Source organism: Rana temporaria, chromosome 5 (genome assembly GCF_905171775.1).
Source record: "Rana temporaria chromosome 5, aRanTem1.1, whole genome shotgun sequence".
Lineage (NCBI taxonomy): Eukaryota > Metazoa > Chordata > Amphibia > Anura > Ranidae > Rana > Rana temporaria.
In genome coordinates, this window is record NC_053493.1 from 45558287 (window position 1) to 45578788 (window position 20502).

General features: G+C 39.4%; 1 protein-coding gene across 1 annotated transcript in view; it reads left to right on the forward strand.

Moving 5' to 3' along the window:
- The window catches only part of PLXDC2 (plexin domain containing 2), a 696254-nt gene that overhangs the window by 512926 nt on the left and 162826 nt on the right, over positions 1–20502 (forward strand). Inside the window, exons 7-8 of the mRNA XM_040352492.1 lie at positions 7013–7112; positions 17231–17326. Of these exons, the coding sequence (XP_040208426.1) occupies positions 7013–7112; positions 17231–17326 (196 nt within the window). The remainder of the gene's footprint in view (positions 1–7012; positions 7113–17230; positions 17327–20502) is intronic.

Consider the following 20502-nt stretch of genomic DNA (forward strand, 5'->3'; position numbering starts at 1 on the left):
TTATATATTGTGTGGCTGCACTGTAATATAATTTGCTGTTTAGGTCAAGATGCAGATTTTATGTGGTATGGCATATTAAGCTTGATTTTCAATTGTTTTTGTTTTTCCATGCTATTTTTTATAGTAAATTATCCCTTAATAATTTTCTTAGTATACAATGAATAGACATTCACTGTTGAAAACCTTATTTTCTCATTATTTGCAGTTCTGAAAATGTATGCAGTGCTACATACTGTATGTTATGCATTTACATAAATCCTTGCCCCCAAATGACCCCTTGATAACATCCTATTTGAAGAAACGTGTTGGGTAGGAGATTTGGTGCTGACGTCTTGCCGCTGTGCGATTCCGGGTCGCCAGCGGCTTTTCATGTGAGTGACTTTTATCTTATTTTTTTTTTATACTTTTTGGAACATTAAACATACTACACTATGGAAAATCTATCTGGGCTCCGGGTGAGCTTCTTTTATTCATAGCTGGACTCCATGTATTCTGTAAGGCGCACATACTGCTCTCACGGCAGCCATATTATGTTCTGGTGAGTTTGCAATTCACTTGATGGTGGTGGTTCAGTCATATGGACACAATATATTCGTATTCACTGGAGTGGTTGCATCAGAATCACTTCTCTTCACTTCTATATGCGTTTGGACTGCATTATTCATTATTAGCATTTTTTTGACTTTTTTTGGAATTTTACTTATTAGATTTTACTAATTTTAATGGACTTCTCACAATAAGTTTATGATATATATCTATACGTTATCACAGTTATTTTTGGCGCTATACCATTTTTATGCAAGATTAATCTACCAGCATGTCTTTGGAGCGTAGGAGGAAACTAGAGTACTCAAAGGAAATCCAGACAAGCATGAGGAGTACATGCAAGCTCTGCACAACTAGCACTTTAATTGGGGTTTGAACCGATAATCCTATAAAAATGGATGGCATTACATAATACCTGTCATTTGCAGTCATGATTGTCTCTTATTGTTTAAAATAACAATGATTATTATAGATACTAAATAAATAATAGATAAGTTAACTAAGTCAAAAGTATTACTTTATATTCACCTGACAAAAGCTCAATTTCCTCTTCTCAATAGACACTTCACTGAAATCAAAATATCATCAGCATGAAGCTAAATGTCATTGTGATAACCTGTTTGATCATATTGTTGAATTAATTATTTGAGTAAAAATGCCTTAGAAAAATGATGCATTTCCTTTAATAAGAGTGTACTGTCTTCTAATGCAAGGCTCTAAAAACACCTGACAGGCTTTCTTTAGCTTGAAACTCCCCCAAAGCCATGCTTGAGTTAATAAAAAGTTAGTCTATTTTTATTGGAAGCCCAGTTAGGATATTGGTTAAAATTGTTTAAATTGTAATATCTAATGTTTAGAGTGATTACAGCTGCAAACCATAGGACTGTTCCCTAGTTTGTTCAGTCATTGAACGTGCATGTTCATTAAAACAGAAATATTCATTAACATAATGGATGTTAAACAATATGTGTTTTGAATAAATAGGACCACATGTATTAATTTTAATTGTCAGCTACAAGGACACTCTCCTGCAGTACATGTCAGTGCGTCCTATCTAAGGACAAAAAATAAATAAAATATCACATGGAAAACGAATGTAATGATGGCATAAATTCAAGCGTCCATTAACTCCTTCAGCATGAGGAATTGGTATTATTTACTAGAATGAAGGGAAAGAAGGTGTGAAAGAATAGCCATCATACAAGACTTAAAGCGGAAGTGAAGTTGGATTAGTAAAAAATGCTGGCATGCCAGCTAAGTATACATTCTCAGCGTGAGTCTGTGCAAGGATAATAGGCATGCGCATGAGGTATGCCAGGTGTGCCTGGGCACACCCTAATCACTCTGTGTGGTGCCAATGCCTCCTACTGTCCGGGCTTCCCCCATGTTGCGCTCCCACACTGCATTGCTGCTGGCTTCTATCCTTTCTCCCCTTTCAAGGGGGAGGGTTAATCAGGATGGAGAGTGGGGGAAGGGGCTAATCAATATGTAATTTACCAGCCCCTTTCTTTTCTAAATGAACACAGTGAACACACTCACTCACTGTGTTCAATCATAACTGAAGCATAACGAACTGTTTTTACTATTCTTCAGTTTGTGAATGAACAGGAGCCACTCAGCACAGACTCGCCATCCATCCACTGTCCAGTGCAGCTGAGTCTGCAGAGAAAGGCATGTGTGATTGAGCTTTGGTGCACACCCTAATGCAATAGGCTGCGCACACCTATGGCAAGTACAAAATAACCTCCATGCCCATACATCATCCTGGCCTGGGCAATCAAGAAGTCTGAAGATTCTGAACCAAGAAAAAGAGCAGGTGAAGATGGATCCTTCCAAATATTCCCATAGACACACTCCTAAACTTTGTGGACAGCCTTCCCAGAAGAGTTGAAGCTGGAATAGCAGCAACGGGTGTGCCAACTCAATATTGAACTCTACGGATTAAGACTGGGATGTTATTATAGTTCATGTGCGTGTAAAGGCAGGTGTCCCAATAATTTTGACAATATAATGTATGTATACAGAATATAATAAATACACAAAACTGAGCTTTAGGTATGACATTTATTATATTCCAGATAAATGTATACTATATTGTAAACTATATAAAGTATAAACTATATATAAACAATATATATATATTGTATTTCTCATATTGCAAGTAGGAGATATATTAATGCTATTATATGCAAAATGTGAGTGGGGAGAGGTTAATAATTCCTTCCACTTGCCGACCGCCTAACTGTAAATGTACTTCATTAATTTGATGGCTAGCTGCCTTAACCGGCTTTCCGATAAAAGTGGTCCCAGCAGGGGATTCACTGCAAGATCACTTATATAGGCAGCAAGAGAAGTCTACTCCCCTTCCTGGTGTCTTCTGGGTTTACTGGGGCTGTTGGTAAACCCAGAAGTGATCTGGTCCGCACTTGCCTCTATGCCCTTGGAGAAGCGGAGCGACTTCTGACGTCACTTCCGGTTCTCTGCCATCAACCTTTTTTTTTCTTGAAGTCAAAATTATTATTATTTTTTTATTATTATTTTACTTTTAAAGATAAATGAGAGATCTGGGGTCAAAAAGACTTGTTAAAAAGTCCGTATATCTGTTGGTATATCATTTCCCTGAGAAACAGCAAATAATGTTTTTTCCTTAAAGTTTTTTTAAAATCTTCTGGATACAAAATAAACAGATTAGGAGAGACTCTGTTTTGTTCTTTTATTTTGCTTTTTAATTAAAAGTTAATTTATCTATCTAAGAACAGAAAGTGACTATGAGTGCTCAGAGGCTGTGTGATATGTATTAATTGAGTCATTCTTTTTTCCTCTGAATCTATTAAGTAGTCATTTAACTTCAAATGCAATTCTTTCAAGGTCAGAAAACAAGATTGCTACTTATACATGGAAATTTGAATAAGAATTCTCCAACAAATTTGCTTTATCCTTTTCTTCTTCTTCTTTTAACTCTATTTGTATTCTTTATTAGTCAGTATAAATGGGGGTGCTTATGCTTTCTTTGTATTGCTCTTCATAAATGAGTATAACAATCAAATACACAACATGAAAAATCTTTATTATCTAGAATATGCAAAAATAAGAATTTGTGAGTCTCAAATAAGGCTCATGTGATTGTCAGAGAGGACCTGCATTAAAGGAGAATACCAGAGGGAAACACAAAATGAAATAAAAAATATGCAAGTTAAAATGTATTTAACCCCTTTGCACCTAAAGCCACATACACACGATCGGACTTCCATCAGACTTTTCAGTGGATTTTTGTTCGAAGGGTGTTGTCTGTGAACTTGTTCTGCATACACACGGCAGGACATTTTCAGCCAACATACACCAAACCACGTGGTTTTTCGGCTCTTAACCGCCACCCTTTGGGCAACTTCTGCTATTGTTGTCTGATGTTTAACATTGGTTCTGAGAATGCGTGTTTGTACTTTGGATTTTAGTTGGAAGGATTTGTGTACACATGATCGGATAATGCGACATAACAGATTTATTGTCAGACAGTTGGTGAGCATGAACAGACCACATTTGTTGTTGTTAATTCCGGCAACAATGGAGCATACACACGGTCGGATTATCCGGCACAACGCGTCCATCAGACAATTTATTGTCGTAAAATTGGATCATGTGTACGGGCCTTAAAACAAATCTAAATTCCTAAGCCCAATTTTGTGACTTTGACATCTGTTTGTAAAACTGTACATTTAATCGGTTCATTTGGTGGTAAATGGTAATGGATATCTCCTGATTTTTTTATTATCAAAGAAAAAGTGGCTCAAAATAGTAAAAAAAAAAGAAATTATGTTTTCATTTAGCTGTATATCTCTTAGTACTACCATAACCTACCACCAAAGAACAACCCAAAATAAATTCTCCTGCTCCTAACGATTGCATTCATACCACATATGTATTTGTTAGGTGTTGTATGCACCCGTAGTACAACCCAGAAACAATAGTGTGCATTTTGCTTTTTTTTTATTCAACCTAAAACACACTGACACTGACGCTACCTGACACTGATACTAATAATAATAAAAAAATAATAATAACATTTTGCCCCCCCCCCCCCCAAAAAAAAAATACTGACCCTGACCTTGACCCAAACACAAATTCGGGCACTGACCTAGATTGAACCTTGATCTAGGTATTGTTTCGTATTTATTATTATTATTATTAATTAATTAATTTTATTTTCTGTGCAAGGGCAGAGAGAGATAAAATGTATACGTCTCCTTCATTCACAGAAAAAGAAAACATGGGTGCGGGCTCCACATTGACTGATTACTGTGATAGTCAGAGGCAATCGCAGTGATCAGGTGACCAGCACAAAGGGAGGTATGCAAATATGCGGCCCACAGAAAAAAGGCCAGTCCAGTGGGGTTGCATGTTTGTGTGATGTCCGTGTGAAGGGGTTAAAGCTGAATTCTAGGAAGATATAGAACACAGATTATTGAATCTATAGATTTATTAATACAGCATTATTAACTACTTGGAGCCCGGCCATTGTAAAATGACGGCCACAAGGTGGCTCTACAATGCCGGGAGGACGTCTATTGACATCCTCGGACCTCCTTAGCTCCTCCGGCCGCGCATGCCCGGCGCGTCACTGAGGTGCCGATGCGCATGCCTGGCGGCCGCAATGTCGGCCAGCTACCTGCGATCGGCCGTTACACAGCCAAGGACATGGATTTATGTGTGTAAACACAGAGATCCACGTCCTGTCAGGGAGAGGAGACCGATACTGTGTCCCTTGTACATAGGGACACAGATCAGTCACCTCCCCCAGTCAGTCCCCTCCACCCACAGTTAGAGTCACTAGTAGAGAACACATTTAATCCCTTCCTCGCCTCCTAGTGTTAACCCCTTCCCTTCCAGTCACATTTATACAGTAAGCAGTGCATATTTATCGCTGTATAAATGTAAATGGTCCCAAAAATGTGTCAAAAGTGTCACAATAAAAATCGCAGATCTCCGCCATTACTAGTAAAAAAAATAATAATAAAAATAGCAAAATTCTGTCCCCTATTTTGTAGGCGCTATAACTTTTGCGCAAACCAATCACTATATGCTTATTGCGATGTTTTTTTACCATAAATTTGTACAAGAATACGTATCGGCCTAAACTGAGAAAAAAATATAAAAGAAATTGGGATATTTATTATAGCAAAAAGTAAAAAATATTGTGTTTTTTTCAAAATTGTCGCTCTTTTTTTGTTTAAAGCGCAAAAAATAAAAACTGCAGAGGTGATCAAATACCACCAAAAGAAAGCTCTATCTGTGGGGAAAGAAGGACGTCAATTTTGTTTGGTAGCCAAGTCGCACGACCGCGCAATTGTCAGTTAAAGCGACGCAGTGTCGAAAGCTGAAATTTAGCCTGGGCAGGAAGGGGGGATATGTGCCCATTAAGCAAGTGGTTAAATATATTTTGTAAATGTAAACAGAATAAGCATGTGAAAAATGACCTGGTATCAGACTCTTGCAATCCACTGTTTAACACATCTTAGACTTGGATAGGGAGATGTGGTACAAGTAGTCAATCAGTCGTGCTGTAGTGCTCATATGGTAACAAGTGGGCAAATAGGCATGTTAACAGGCGAGAGTAGAGTAACATTGAAAATAGATCATCAGTTTGCTGCTTCTCCACAAGGTTTAGGAGTGTGTCTATGGGAAAGTTTGACCATTCTTCCAGAAGTGCATTTGTGAGTTCAGGCACTAGTGTTGAACAAGGAGGCTTGGCTTGCAGTCTCCGCTCTAATTCATCCCAAAGGTGTTCTATCGGGTTGAGGTCAGGACTTTGTGAAGTTTCTCTAGCCCAAACTCGCTCATCCATGTCTATGGACCTTGCTTTGTGCACTGGTGCGCAGTCATGTTGGAACAGGAAGGGGCCATTCCCAAACTGTCCCCACAAAGTTGGGAGCATGAAATTGTCCAAAATGTCTTGGTATGCTGACACCTTAAGAGTTCTCTTCAGTGAAACTAAGGGGCCAAGCCCAACCCATGAAAAACAACCCCACACCATAATCCCCCCTCCACCAAATCATTTGAAACAGTGCACAAAGCTGCCCTACACAAGAGCCAAAAGTCGGCCAGTTTTCATTGAACCGTGTGTACTAGGCTTTAGACACAGTGGATCCAAAACAGAACTATTCGAAAGACAGATTCTAAAATACAGAGTGCAGTGAGAAACTATTTGACATAGGAGATGTGTGATAGGAATTTGCCAGTGTGTAGAGAGCAGTAGTTATTCACCAAGATGAATGGGTGCAGACAATTAAAACAGAGACCCGGAGAAAAGACTACACAATATCTGATTTGTCTGTTTTCCAGATGCATGAGTGCCTTCAATAAAGCAGAATGATTATGATGATACTGTACTGTACTGATGTCTATTATCATGAGCCGTTATCCTAGTCACCAGAGCCGCACTTTGTAACATAAATGCAACTTTGTCTTGCAGATCCCGGTACCGGTAATGGAGATAAGCTCTACCAATCACCCTGTGAAAGTGGGACTGTCAGACGCCTTTGTGGTGGTGCACAAGATTCAGCAGATTCCAAGTATGTATTTCTTTATAAAAACTTGATTTCTGTACAATCATGAATGCTTTAAATTAAAATTACCACCTGACCAGTGTTTTACCCGCCTCTTGCCAATGTTATTTATAGGAAGGAGATGATAAGGCTGGAATCTTTTCCCAAAAAGGTGTTAACTTCAAATAGGACTTCAATAAAAAATTGTCTGGAGAACCACTCTAAAACATGAGTCTAACATTTTAATGAAAAGTAGCCCGGTAAAGCCCAAGCCCAATCAAAACTTTAGTTCAGGGTACTTTAATACTGTCTGTATTCTTGCTAAGGAAACTCACCTCCACTTTCTGACTTTTTTTTTATTGAAATGGGAAAATGTTAGACCTTCTATAAGAACAGTATCACTGTCTATGTCTGTCTCTGTCCAGGTTACAACCCCTCTACCTAATTCTTGTCCTGCTGTCATAGGAATTGAAAAAACATGATATATCCCCAATGTGGGCAAGGACAGCAATAAGCATTTTACATAAGTGTATACTGTAAGTCCCCTACCCTGGGAAGCTAGCGGGGAACCCCAGAGGTAGGATAAGCTGGCAGCTGGCTGTCAGAATACATAAACGGCAACCAGTTTTCTGCTGACTCCTTCAATTTTTCAAAGCTTTTCCACCCGGGCATTCCCGCCAGGGCCACCCATGGTTAAAGTTCTAACAGTGTGTGGCCAGCTTTAGACATTGCAGGACAGACCAGCCATCGAGAACTAAAAGCTTTAAATCACACTTACCTGGAAACTGTAACCTACTGGGTTGCAGTCCTAAATAGAGACTCCAGACATTCCCATACCATAATGTTTGCAAAAATAAAAACACCTTTTTTTCTGAATGTTGGTGAGGTGACATGGTGGATAGGGATGGGCTATCTGTTCAGGTCGAACATGAGTTAGACTCGAACATTGCCTGTTCGCCTGTTCGCCGAACAGTGAACAATTTAGGTTGTTTGCGGAAAATTCAAAAAGCCGCGCAACACCCTTTGAAAAAGTCTATCTTCGCTAGTTTGTGTTTTCTGAACACCGGCAATGGTGCTATGAGACTGCTGATCACTGCTAGGAGCCTGCTTTAAAAAGTGAATTAGCTGAGGCAGTTAACTTTGCCTTTAATAGTCTAGCATTCTGAAGAAGAAAGTCAATATGCACCCCTGAGCTTACTCAATAACAAAGTACAAGGAGCAATATTAAACAGAAACTGTTGCGCTAAAAATCCCTAAATAACATAGAAAGTCCAAACTGTACTGAAACAGTCCAAGTGACAAAAATAGAACGCAAAACAATGTGATGTTTGATTCAAGCGCTTGTAAGTAGATAATCATATTCATATGATTTGATTTTTCATATTCGTGTCCCATAGACTTTAACGGTGTTCGAACAAATTTTTTGCCTGTTCGCAATCTGCTGGCAACCGAACCGGGGGGTGTTTGGCTCATCCCTAATGGTGGAGGATGTTTTTGGATTATCTACTTACAAGCGCTTGAATTAAACATCACATTGTTTTGCTTTCTATTTTTGTCACTTGGACTGTTTCAGTACAGTTTGGACTTTCTATGTTATTTAGGGATTTTTAGCGCAACAGTTTCTGTTTAATATTGCTCCTTGTACTTTGTTATTGAGTAAGCTCAGGGGTGTATATTGACTTTCTTCTTCAGAATGCTAGACTATTAAAGGCAAAGTTAACTGCCTCAGCTAATTCACTTTTTAAAGCAGGCTCCTAGCAGTGATCAGCAGTCTCATAGCACCATTGCCGGTGTTCAGAAAACACAAACTAGCGAAGATACTTGGCAAGGACACGTACGCAGGACTAATTATACAGAAAACATTATTATATTTTCCTTTCTCTGGGACGATACATAAAACAGTTAATTAACTTCTTCGGAAAGGGGTGACTGGCTCCATCATAGCTCTGGGCATTGCTTCAGTGCAAAACTGTACTTCTCAGCACCGCTCGGTGTATGCAGGTGCAGCACTGGAGCTACCAGGTCATCAGCACTGCCAAAATAGTAAACTTCAAAATCCATTAGTACGGGGTCATCTGAAAAACTGAAAAAAACATGCAAACAACTGGCTGACTATACTAGTAACATACTGTATAGGGTAAAAAATTATTTTAAAGAATTAATCTTAAATAAGGTGCCAAATGTGATATTAAACAGCGCTCAAAAAAATATGTGAAAATGTAAATATCAACAAATATAATATTGGTACAGTGACATAGTGAAAAATAAATAAATAATCCACCCTCTAAGTGAGTCAATATATAAGTGTCCAAAAATCCGTGCAAAAATCGCATCAAAAAATACCAGGTTGGCAAATAAAGTCCATGAACTGTCTAAGTGAACAAAAAAATATATATAAATAGTTCATAAATGGAGAGCAAAGGAAAAGAAAAAATCCTTCCCGATCTTCAATAAGTGCTTTCACCACACCACAGTGACTGCGTGCTTCCACCACCCATCAGAAATGCAAACTCACCGCAACAAATGGCCTGACACTTTCGTGTTTAGGCACACAGGCTTGTTAACTGACCCCCTCAGTTTAGTTGATAGAACTCCTTCTTTTCATATAGAGTGGAGCATTCAGTTAAACAGATGGAGATCCGAAGCAAAAAGAAAACTCCAAGATAACAGCCATATGCAAATAAGAAAAAGAGAGCACAATAGTGTGATACTGTAACACAACTTTTAATAACACACTACAAATCTCCCAAAGAATGCACTCACAAAGGTAACTCTTGTTACAAGCAGTGTATAAATCCAAAAACTGACACGGTGTAAAACAAAAAATAAAGATATCCTCCAGGTGAACTAGTGGTCACAGCGGACCAACGAATAGCCCAAGTGTTACTCACAGCCCTTGTGCAGGTGTACTGGAGCTGCTGCTTAGGTAATTGAGCTGGTGGCAGATTAGACCATTCCACGTTCAAGCTTAGAAAGTTAGGTGTGCGGTTGTGACTTCAGTAATCACTCCCCGACATGTTTCATCGAAATGATTTCTTCATGAAGAAATCATTTCGATGAAACATGTCGGGGAGTGATTACTGAAGTCACAACCGCACACCTAACTTTCTAAGCTTGAACGTGGAATGGTCTAATCTGCCACCAGCTCAATTACCTAAGCAGCAGCTCCAGTACACCTGCACAAGGGCTGTGAGTAACACTTGGGCTATTCGTTGGTCCGCTGTGACCACTAGTTCACCTGGAGGATATCTTTATTTTTTGTTTTACACCGTGTCAGTTTTTGGATTTATACACTGCTTGTAACAAGAGTTACCTTTGTGAGTGCATTCTTTGGGAGATTTGTAGTGTGTTATTAAAAGTTGTGTTACAGTATCACACTATTGTGCTCTCTTTTTCTTATTTGCATATGGCTGTTATCTTGGAGTTTTCTTTTTGCTTCGGATCTCCATCTGTTTAACTGAATGCTCCACTCTATATGAAAAGAAGGAGTTCTATCAACTAAACTGAGGGGGTCAGTTAACAAGCCTGTGTGCCTAAACACGAAAGTGTCAGGCCATTTGTTGCGGTGAGTTTGCATTTCTGATGGGTGGTGGAAGCACGCAGTCACTGTGGTGTGGTGAAAGCACTTATTGAAGATCGGGAAGGATTTTTCTTTTCCTTTGCTCTCCATTTATGAACTATTTATATATATTTTTTTGTTCACTTAGACAGTTCATGGACTTTATTTGCCAACCTGGTATTTTTTGATGCGATTTTTGCACGGATTTTTGGACACTTATATATTGACTCACTTAGAGGGTGGATTATTTATTTATTTTTCACTATGTCACTGTACCAATATTATATTTGTTGATATTTACATTTTCACATATTTTTTTGAGCGCTGTTTAATATCACATTTGGCACCTTATTTATAATAGGTATCACTGTATTTGCATATTAACTATTTTGGATTCTATAATTTTTAAAGCAGCAGCTCTTGCATATTTATTAATTTATTCATTTATTTTATAAATATCACTAGTGTTCACATTTATTCTCCAGCTACGCGCAGTGAGGGTGGCTCACATTAGACGGCCCTTATCTCCACCCCTTTTTTCTACAAAGAATTAATCTTCACAAATTAAAATCTGAGCTCTAAGCAGATAAAAAAACATTTTTTAATTTATGTGTTCGCTAAAAATGTATTATATTTATTATCATATAAACATGTTCTCTATTTCCTTGTCGGCAATGGGAAAATTTGGCTCGGCGAGATCCTCGGCGGCTTCACAAGGAACTCGACGAGCAAAACGATGTGTTTTGCACGTCGAGTTTCTCGGACGTGTGTACGAGGCCTGAGAGTTTTGTGTACCGGCCAGCACATTAAATTCAAGGCGAATTTTAAACTGCATAACTGTAAGTGCAATTTTAACTTTTTAAATACATTTCTACACATTTAATGCACTATGTGGAGCTGTCACTGTTTCTTACATGGTGGGCATTGATACTGCTGAAATTTCTTTGGAAACGAGATCCATTAGGACTGCATATCTGAAACTATGAGATTGGGACCTATTATATGCAGTTTTTGATCCCATGTCATAAGGGATTGTGGGAATTCGGTAAAAAGCCAAACTATAAGTCTGGTGGAGGACATGTCACTCTCTTCTTTTGGACACGTTTACAACTAATCTGTAATGTGGCACAGATGCACGGGTGTTTGACATCTTATCTGCTGTTTATGGACTCTCTACTGTCAACATTTCGGACTGTTTATTAACCCATTCAAAGCCAAAATTCATATTTAGTTGATGGTTTTTGATCTAAGTGTCATTTGTTTTTGTTTTCTTTAAAATCACCATCACTATGATTGCTGAGGGATTTTGAGGTGGCTGCATGTTGCACCCCAGTGGTCATCATAGGTAATTTTTGATATAGCAGCCAGCTTTCACATATATCACTAGAGATAACCCACTTGCATACGTCTGCGTTTGTCAAGAAGGGTGGTTAAGGTAGCGCAATTTATATTTTTCTCTTGTGCATAGTAACCAATCAGCTTCTAACTTCAGCTTGTTCAATCAACCGCTTGCCGACTAGTGTTGAGCAGAATATGCCATATTCGATTTCGCGATATATCTCGAATATATATTCGAATATTCGAGATATATTCGCTAAATTCGAATATTCGTGATATTTTATCGAAAGTAAATGATTGCGATTTTTCGCTATTGCGAATGCGAAAATAATTGCGATTTTTTGATAACTGCGGTAGGAGCGCTCTGATTGGCTCAGAATATTCGTGATATTTTATCGAAATATCGCAACATGCGAATGCGATATTTATTGCGCAATTTCGAGAAATGCTGGAGGAGCGCTCTGATTGGCTCAGAATATTCGTAATATTTTATCGAAATATCGCAACATGCGAATGCGATATTTATTGCGCAATTTCGACAAATGCTGGAGGAGCGCTCTGATTGGCTCAGAATATTCGTGATATTTTATCGAAATATCGCAACATGCGAATGCGATATTTATTGCGCAATTTCGACAAATGCTGTAGGAGCACTCTGATTGGCTCAGAATATTCGTGATATTTTACAATACAAAATAATTGCGAATATTCGGCAAATGCGGAAGGAGCACTCTGATTGGCTCAGAATATTCTTGATATTTTACAATACAAAATAATTGCGAATATTCGGCAAATGCAGAAGGAGCACTCTGATTGGCTCAGAATATTCTTGATATTTTACAATACTAAATAATTGCGAATATTCGGCAAATGCGGAAGGAGCACTCTGATTGGCTCAGAATATTCTTGATATTTTACAATACAAAATAATTGCGAATATTCGGCAAATGCGGAAGGAGCACTCTGATTGGCTCAGAATATTCTTGATATTTTACAATAGAAAATAAAAAGTGTTTTGCATTGGTGGTGATTCTTTACTCTATCCATCTGTCACAGCCGTTTGTCAATCAAACACCTTGAAGATTGAACACGTTCATGCTGCATGCTTTGGACTTTTTTTCACTTCACATATCAAAGACATTTTTATGAAAGATTATTTTTCTATTATTGGGACTATATTTCTTTATATATTTGTTTCACTGTGTATTTCACAAGTTATTTGCGCTTGCTTATTTTATAATTTGCCCACATGTCTTGTCACTAGACATATTTTTTATTCTTGTAGAGCGACTCCATTTTCTGTCTTGTATTAATTTATGTTGTATAACATTTTTGAGTTGCTGCTGTATTCTCCCCTTTTTTAAGGTATGCGCAATTTTTTCCTTCTTACAAAAAATAATAATATCAAACATACAAATATTCATAACATACACATACACAAAGCCCCCCCCTTTTGCATCAGAGACAATCAGAGTTCTCCTAACACAGTTATCGAAAATTTGCAATCATTTTCGCATTCGCAATAGCGAAAAATCGCAATTTTTTTTTTCAATTTGGCAACATAAAAGGATCGCCTCAGCTTAGCTACTCGGCCCAGGGTCTCTAATCATACCAGCAATGCTTTTAGACGTCGATAGGATGTGATCTGTTTTAAAAATCAAATTGAAAAAATGCGAATATTCGGAATTGCGAATATTCACCGCGAAATTCGAAATATAGCGCGATTTCTCGAATATGCTATATTCGAGTCGAATATTCGCAATGCGAATATTCGTGAGCAACACTATTGCCGACCAGCCGTAGGTGTACGTTGGCTGCTTTAACCCCCCTGGCGGTATCCCCGAGCGTGACTCGGGGTTGGTTTTTCATGTTACGATCGGTAACCCCGAGTCACGCTCGGGGTAGACATGCAGAGCCTGCAGCGTGCGCTGGCTTACCTTCTCCCTGGATCCAGCGATGTCACCACGCTGTGTGAGTGAGCGGGACCTCGCTCGATTCACACAGCGTCCTCCTGTGCCGCCGATCTCCGTTCCCTGCGACGTTACGACGCACGGGAGCGGAGATCGGCGCCAAATTCAAAAAAGTAAACAAACACATTGCATACAGTATACTGTAATCTTATAGATTACAGTACTGTATGCAAAAAAAAAACACCCCCCTTGTCCCTAGTGGTCTGCCCAGTGTCATGCATGTCATTTTATATAATAAAAACATTTTTTTCTGCCTGAAAACTGTAGATTGTCCATAGCAACCAAAAGTGTCTTTTTATGTCAAAAATGGTTTTAGATCAGCTAGAAAACAGCGATAATAAATTATAATCACTTGCAGAATTGTGCGATAGCGATTTGCGGGGAAATTCGTCATAAAAAAAAAAAAATAATGACAGCAACAATTCTGCAACTGAGCAAATTTCAGTGATTTTGAGTTGATTACATTATTGAATATTTTTTATTTTAATTATATTATTACTTGCTATAATTATTTATAATTATTTATTATATTATAATTTAAAATTTTGTTTTTAAAAAAATGTCATACCCGGGATGCCTATTAGATTCTTGTTTGGTCAGATTTAAGTGAGTTATTCCTAAAAATCACAGGCCTACAGTATAAAACGCCAAATTTCCTTGCAAATAATTGTACCGCTTTCAGCATGTTTTTTCAGACAGAATCATACCGCCAGGGAGGTTAAGGGCTCCAGGGGGTACGTGAGTGCCGCTGAAGTCGGTGCGCGTGGCCGGCGGCCGCGATGTTGACGCTGGTGACTCGTGATCGCTCCTCAGAGAGCCAAAACAGGGATCTGTCAATGTTACAAACAGATCCCCATTCTGTCAGGGAAGTAGAAAGAGATCTGCTGTTTCTAGTGATTAGGAACAGCGATCTCTCTGTACTCCCAGTCAGTCCCCTCCCCCCACATTCAGAAACACCTCCCAGGGAACACATTTAACCCCTTGATCGCCCCTTGGTGTTAACCCTTTCCCTGTCAGTGACATTTATACAGTAATCAGTGGCTATTTTAAGCTCTGATCGCTGTATAAATGTCAATGGTCCCAAAAGTGTCATTGCGCCGCAATGTCGTAGTCACACTAAAAATTGTTGGTCACCGCCGTTACCAGTAAAAAAAAAAATGCCATAAATATATCCCCTATTTTGTAGATGCGCAAACCAATCAATATACACTTATTGTGATTTTTTTTTTTTTACCAAAAATATGTAGAAGAATACATATTGGCCTAAACTGATGAAGAAATAGATTTTTTTTTTTTGGAAAATTTATTTAAAAAGTAAAAAATAAGATTTTTTTTCAAACTTTTCGTTTTTTTTTTTTTGGTTTAAAGCGCAAACATCTAAAAACGCAGAGGTGATCAAATACCACCAAAATAAAGCTCTTTTTGTGGGAAAAAAGGATGCAAATTTTGTTACAACATCGCAAGACCGCTCAATTGTCAGTTAAAGGGACTCAGTGCCGTATTGCAAAACATGGTCTGGTCATTAAGGGGGTAAATCCTTCTGGTCCTTAAGTGGTTAGGCTTTGACAATATACCTGGAAGCAGATTAGTTATTATGCACAACTGCACCAGATTCTGTATGCACAAGTTTTAGTAAATCTCAGAAACAAATCCTATGACAAATACAACATACAACTATGTCTCTTTAGAATGTAAGCTCTACAAGCAGGGCCTTGCTGACCCTCCAGTATTGAATTGTACTGTAATTGTGCTGTCCCCCCCCCCCCCTCTAAATTGTAAAGCGATGCGTAAACTGTTGGCACTATACTGTATACCATATTTTCCACTCTATAAGACACCTAGGGCAAGATTCAGAAATGAGATACGACGGTGCTTCTCCTGATACGCCATCGTATCTCTGTTTCTATCTATGTGACTGATTCATAGAATCAGTTACGCATAGATATCCCTAAGATCCGAGAGGTGTAATTGTTTTACACTGTCGGATCTTAGGATGCAGTACCGCGGCCGCCGCTGGGAGGAGTTTGCGTCGTAAACCAGCGTTGGGTATGCAAATTAGGAGTTACGGCGGATCCACGACTGTTTTTCGCATTCGCTACGTCGTCCGTAGTCAAGTTTCCCGTCGCAAAGTTAGTCGTTTTTTTTGGTGCCCTAACTTTAGTCAGCAAGTGTATTGCTGTCTAAAGTATGGCCGTCGTTCCCGCATCGAAATTCAAAATGTAACGTCGTTTGCGTAAGCCGTCCGGGAATACGGAAGTACGCTACACGTGTCGCCGTTCAAAAAAATGACGTCACGGCGCGCAAAGCACGACGGGAGTTAGGAAACGGAGCATGCGCAGTAGGTCCGGCGCGGGAGCGCGCCTAATTTAAATGACACACGCCCATTTGAATTGGCCCGCCTTGCGCCGGAGGCCGCGGGCGTAGTTTTCATCGCAAGTGCTTGGTGAACCAGACACTTGCGATGAAAAATTGCGGCGGTGTAACGTATCTAGGATACGTTACGCTGCCGCTATTCTACGTGAATCTGGCCCCTAGGTTTTAGAGGAGGGAAACAAAAAAAAAATCTGCACCAAATTCTGCTGATTTGGAGCACAGGAGATGATGCCCACATCCCCAATTATTATACTATGGTTTGTAATTCATACAACCAATCACAATAAATCAAAGCTGATGCCTTAAAATAGGCATCTTAAAGTGTGCCAGATATCTTCCAGGCAGAAAACAAATATCACCCTGTCATCAAATTCAGTCTATACAATTCATAGGAAATATCACCATCTTATAACAAATTCACCATGCAGGCTGTGAGCACAGCACTGCAGGTGCAGTCTGATAAAGAAAGACCTGAGAATGACTAGATACCTGTCGCCATGTATATACATGTATATACATCGCATGGTCACTCCAGCAGATGACACGTTGGAGATGCCGGCCTCTTGTATCTCCCGTTCGATCTGCGTCTGACGTCACCGATCCAGCAGGGACGAAAAATCGTCACTGCGCGTTCGACAGTGACATGAACCCCAGCCAGCCTACAGGACCCAGAAGATATAGCGGGGAAAGAAAAGGGGAGGTGCCCGATATTGTCACACGGCGGCGGCTGGTCAGTATTAGCTCCATAAGATGCACAGGCATTTCCCGTCTATTTTGGGGGGGGGGAGTGTGTCTTATGGAGTGAAAAATACGGTAAATTGTGTATAATAATAATAATTTACCTGCTTCAGCTTTAATAAATATGATAAATTCCTCTAACACTTTATAATTCTGTGTTTTTCTAGATGTTCGCAGAAGAACGATTTTCGAGTATCACAGAGTGGAGTTGGAAATGTCTAGGATAACTAACTACTCAGCGGTGGAAATGTTACCTCTTCCAAGTGAGTGGTTTGGTTGTTGGATAATACGTCACTCTAGAAAAGACACTATGCAGTCTATTGATTTAATGATCAGTAAAGTGGCTCAGAGTATGAGGAATTATCATAATGCAGGGGACTTCTGAGAAAACAAAGTTTGTACAGATCATATCAAGACTAAGCAAGCAAGATCCATTACAGAATTCTTATGCACAGTGCGCTTTTTCTATATTTGATGTCATATCATTTTTAAAAGTGCTGCATTACTTAGATGAATGGACTGACATGATTTGCTACTCAGTTTTATGGATGTTTGTTTTAAATGCAAGACAGGAAGATGTAATTGTTAGCAGATATTTCATTGTATGGTCATTTAAAGGGTCACTAAACTTTCATTACAATTCTGGTTCATATGAAAAAGCTTTAAAAAAAAAAAAGCAACATCTAAATGGGTGCCACTGGGAAACACATACTGACAAATGTGAATTTTATCAGAACTTAAATTCTGTAAATAAATATATGAATAATTGAATGAACAAATGCATAGTCAACTGGAAATAAGTACAAACCATGACAAATGAAGTGTCCATTTCATAAATGGAATCGTTCTGATCGATGTAGCCTATTAGCAAGCAAGAGGAGCTTAAAGCACTGGCAGTAGACAAAGGAAAGAGATGCACATGATCGTGTATTTAAAGATATACATATGTTGTGAAAAAAATGTATAAAGCAGTAGTGTCATGCAAATATAAACTGCTAAGGAGGGTTTTGGGGGACGCTTTACAACAGTGGTCACCAAACTGCGGCCCGGGGGCCTGATGTGGGTTTTGCTTGCCTTTATCTGGCCCTTGGGGTACTATTCCTCTAGCTGACACCAATAATGGAGCACCATTCCCCCTACTGACACAATGGGGCACTATTCATCCCATTAAAACCAATGATGGGGCACTGATTCTGGGGCATTTTATACTCCCACTGGCCACAGTCCAACTCCCCAAAGCCTGAAGGACAGTAAACTGGCCCCTTGCTTAGAAAGTTTGGAGACCCCTGCTTTACAATAAAAACAACATCTGCCATGGCAAATGGAATAAACCAACTCTGGAACATCTGGGGAGTGCACTTACTACATTGTCTATTTCTCAGAATGATTTAATCACTTCCCGCCTGGCCTATAGCAGATTGATGGCCGTGAAGTAGTTATTTTATCCTGACTGGGCATCATATGATGTTCAGTAGGATAGCATGCCGGCGCACGCCCGTGGGGGCGCGCAGCGATCCCGGTGACACGCTGCATCTCCGATCGTGATAGGGAGCCTCTATCAGAGGCTTCTTACCACGTGATCAGATGTGACCAATCACAGTTGATTGATTGAACCAGGAAGTGCCTGTAAACATCATTCCTCGGTACGCACTGACAGGTAGAGCCAATCAGCGGCTCTCCCTGTCGGGGGGGGGGGTCTGTGCTGATAATCAGCACAGTGATTATCAGACCAGCCCCTTCAGATCTGCCAATCGGCTACCAATCAGTACCCAGCAATAATAAAGCAATAATAGTCTGCCAGTGCCCACCACAGTGCCAATCAGTGCCCACCACAGTGCCAATCCGAGCCCACCACAGTGTCAATCAGTGCCCATTACAGTACCAATCAGTGCCCAGCAGCAACACCTGTCAGAAACTAATCGGTACCTCATTTTGAAGCCATGTGTAAAATATTTTTTTCCCCAGAATAAAAATAGAAGTGTTAAGAAAAATTTTAGTTTTACAAACTGAATTGATTTGCAATGCTTCCTTACTTGAATCTGGTGAAGAAAAACAATGATGCAGAGGCAGCAGAAAGAGTGTTTCTGGAAGGAGACCTCTAGAGGGAAAAGTTACTGAGAGGAGAAAAACAAAAAACAATTTACAGAACAGAATAAATAAGGAAGAAGCAGGGAAGTCCTTGCACTGCAGATCCCCAGGTACAGCTTCTTCTCCAGCAAGGAGAACAGCAAGCAGCACAGTAATGACATCGCCAAATATCATTCCAAATCTGGTGAGACTGGTTGTCAGAGATATCAGGAACTTAAGATGAAAGGTAGGTTTTTAAGAGAACTGATTAGGCACAAATCCAGTTGTGCTCATAAGTTTACATACCCTGGCAGAATTTATGATTTCTTGGCCATTTTCCAGAGAATATGAATGATAACACAAAAACTTTTCTTTCACTCATGGTTAGTGTTTGGCTGAAGCCATTTATTATCAATCAACTGTGTTTACTCTTTTTATATCATAATCACAACAAAAACTACCCAAATGACCCTGATCAAAAGTTTACATACCCTGGTGATTTTGGCCTGATAACATGCACACAAGTCGACAAAACAGGGTTTGAATGGCTATTAAAGGTAACCATCCTCACCTGTGATCTGTTTGCTTGTAATTAGTATGTGTGTATAAAAGGTCAATGAGTTTCTGGACTCCTGACAGACCCTTGCATCTTTCATCCAGTGCTGCACTGACGTTTCTGGATTTGGAGTCACAGGGAAAGCAAAAGAATTATCAAAGGATCTGCGGGAAAAGGTAGTTGAACTGTATACAACTGTATAAAACAGGAAAGGGATATGAAAACATATTCAAGGAATTGAGAATGCCAATCAGCAGTGTTCAAACGCTAATCAAGAAGTGGAAAATTAAGGGTTCTGTTGAAACCAAACCACGGTCAGGTAGACCAACTAAGATTTCAGCCACAACTGCCAAGAAAATAGTTTGGGATGCAAAGAAAACCCCACAAATAACTTCAGGTGAAATACAGGACTATCTGAAAACATGTGGTGTGGCTGTTTCAAGATGCTCAATAAGAAGGCACTTAAAGAAAGATGGGCTGCATGGTCGAGTCGTCAGAAGAAAGCCATTACTATGCAAATGCCACAAAGTATCCCGCTTACAATACGCCAAACAGCACAGAGACAAGCCTCAAACATTCTGGCACAAAGTAATTTGGAGTGATGAGTCCAAAATTTAGCTTTTTGGCCACAAACCATAAACACCACATTTAGAGAGGAGTCAACAAGGCCTATCCCTCTGAGAAGATAAAGAGCCTCATCCACAAATACCACAAAAGACTTCAAGCTGTTATTGATGTTAAAGGGGGCAATACACAGTATTAAGAACTGGGGTATGTAAACTTTTGATGAAGGTCATTTGAGTAATTTCTGTTGTG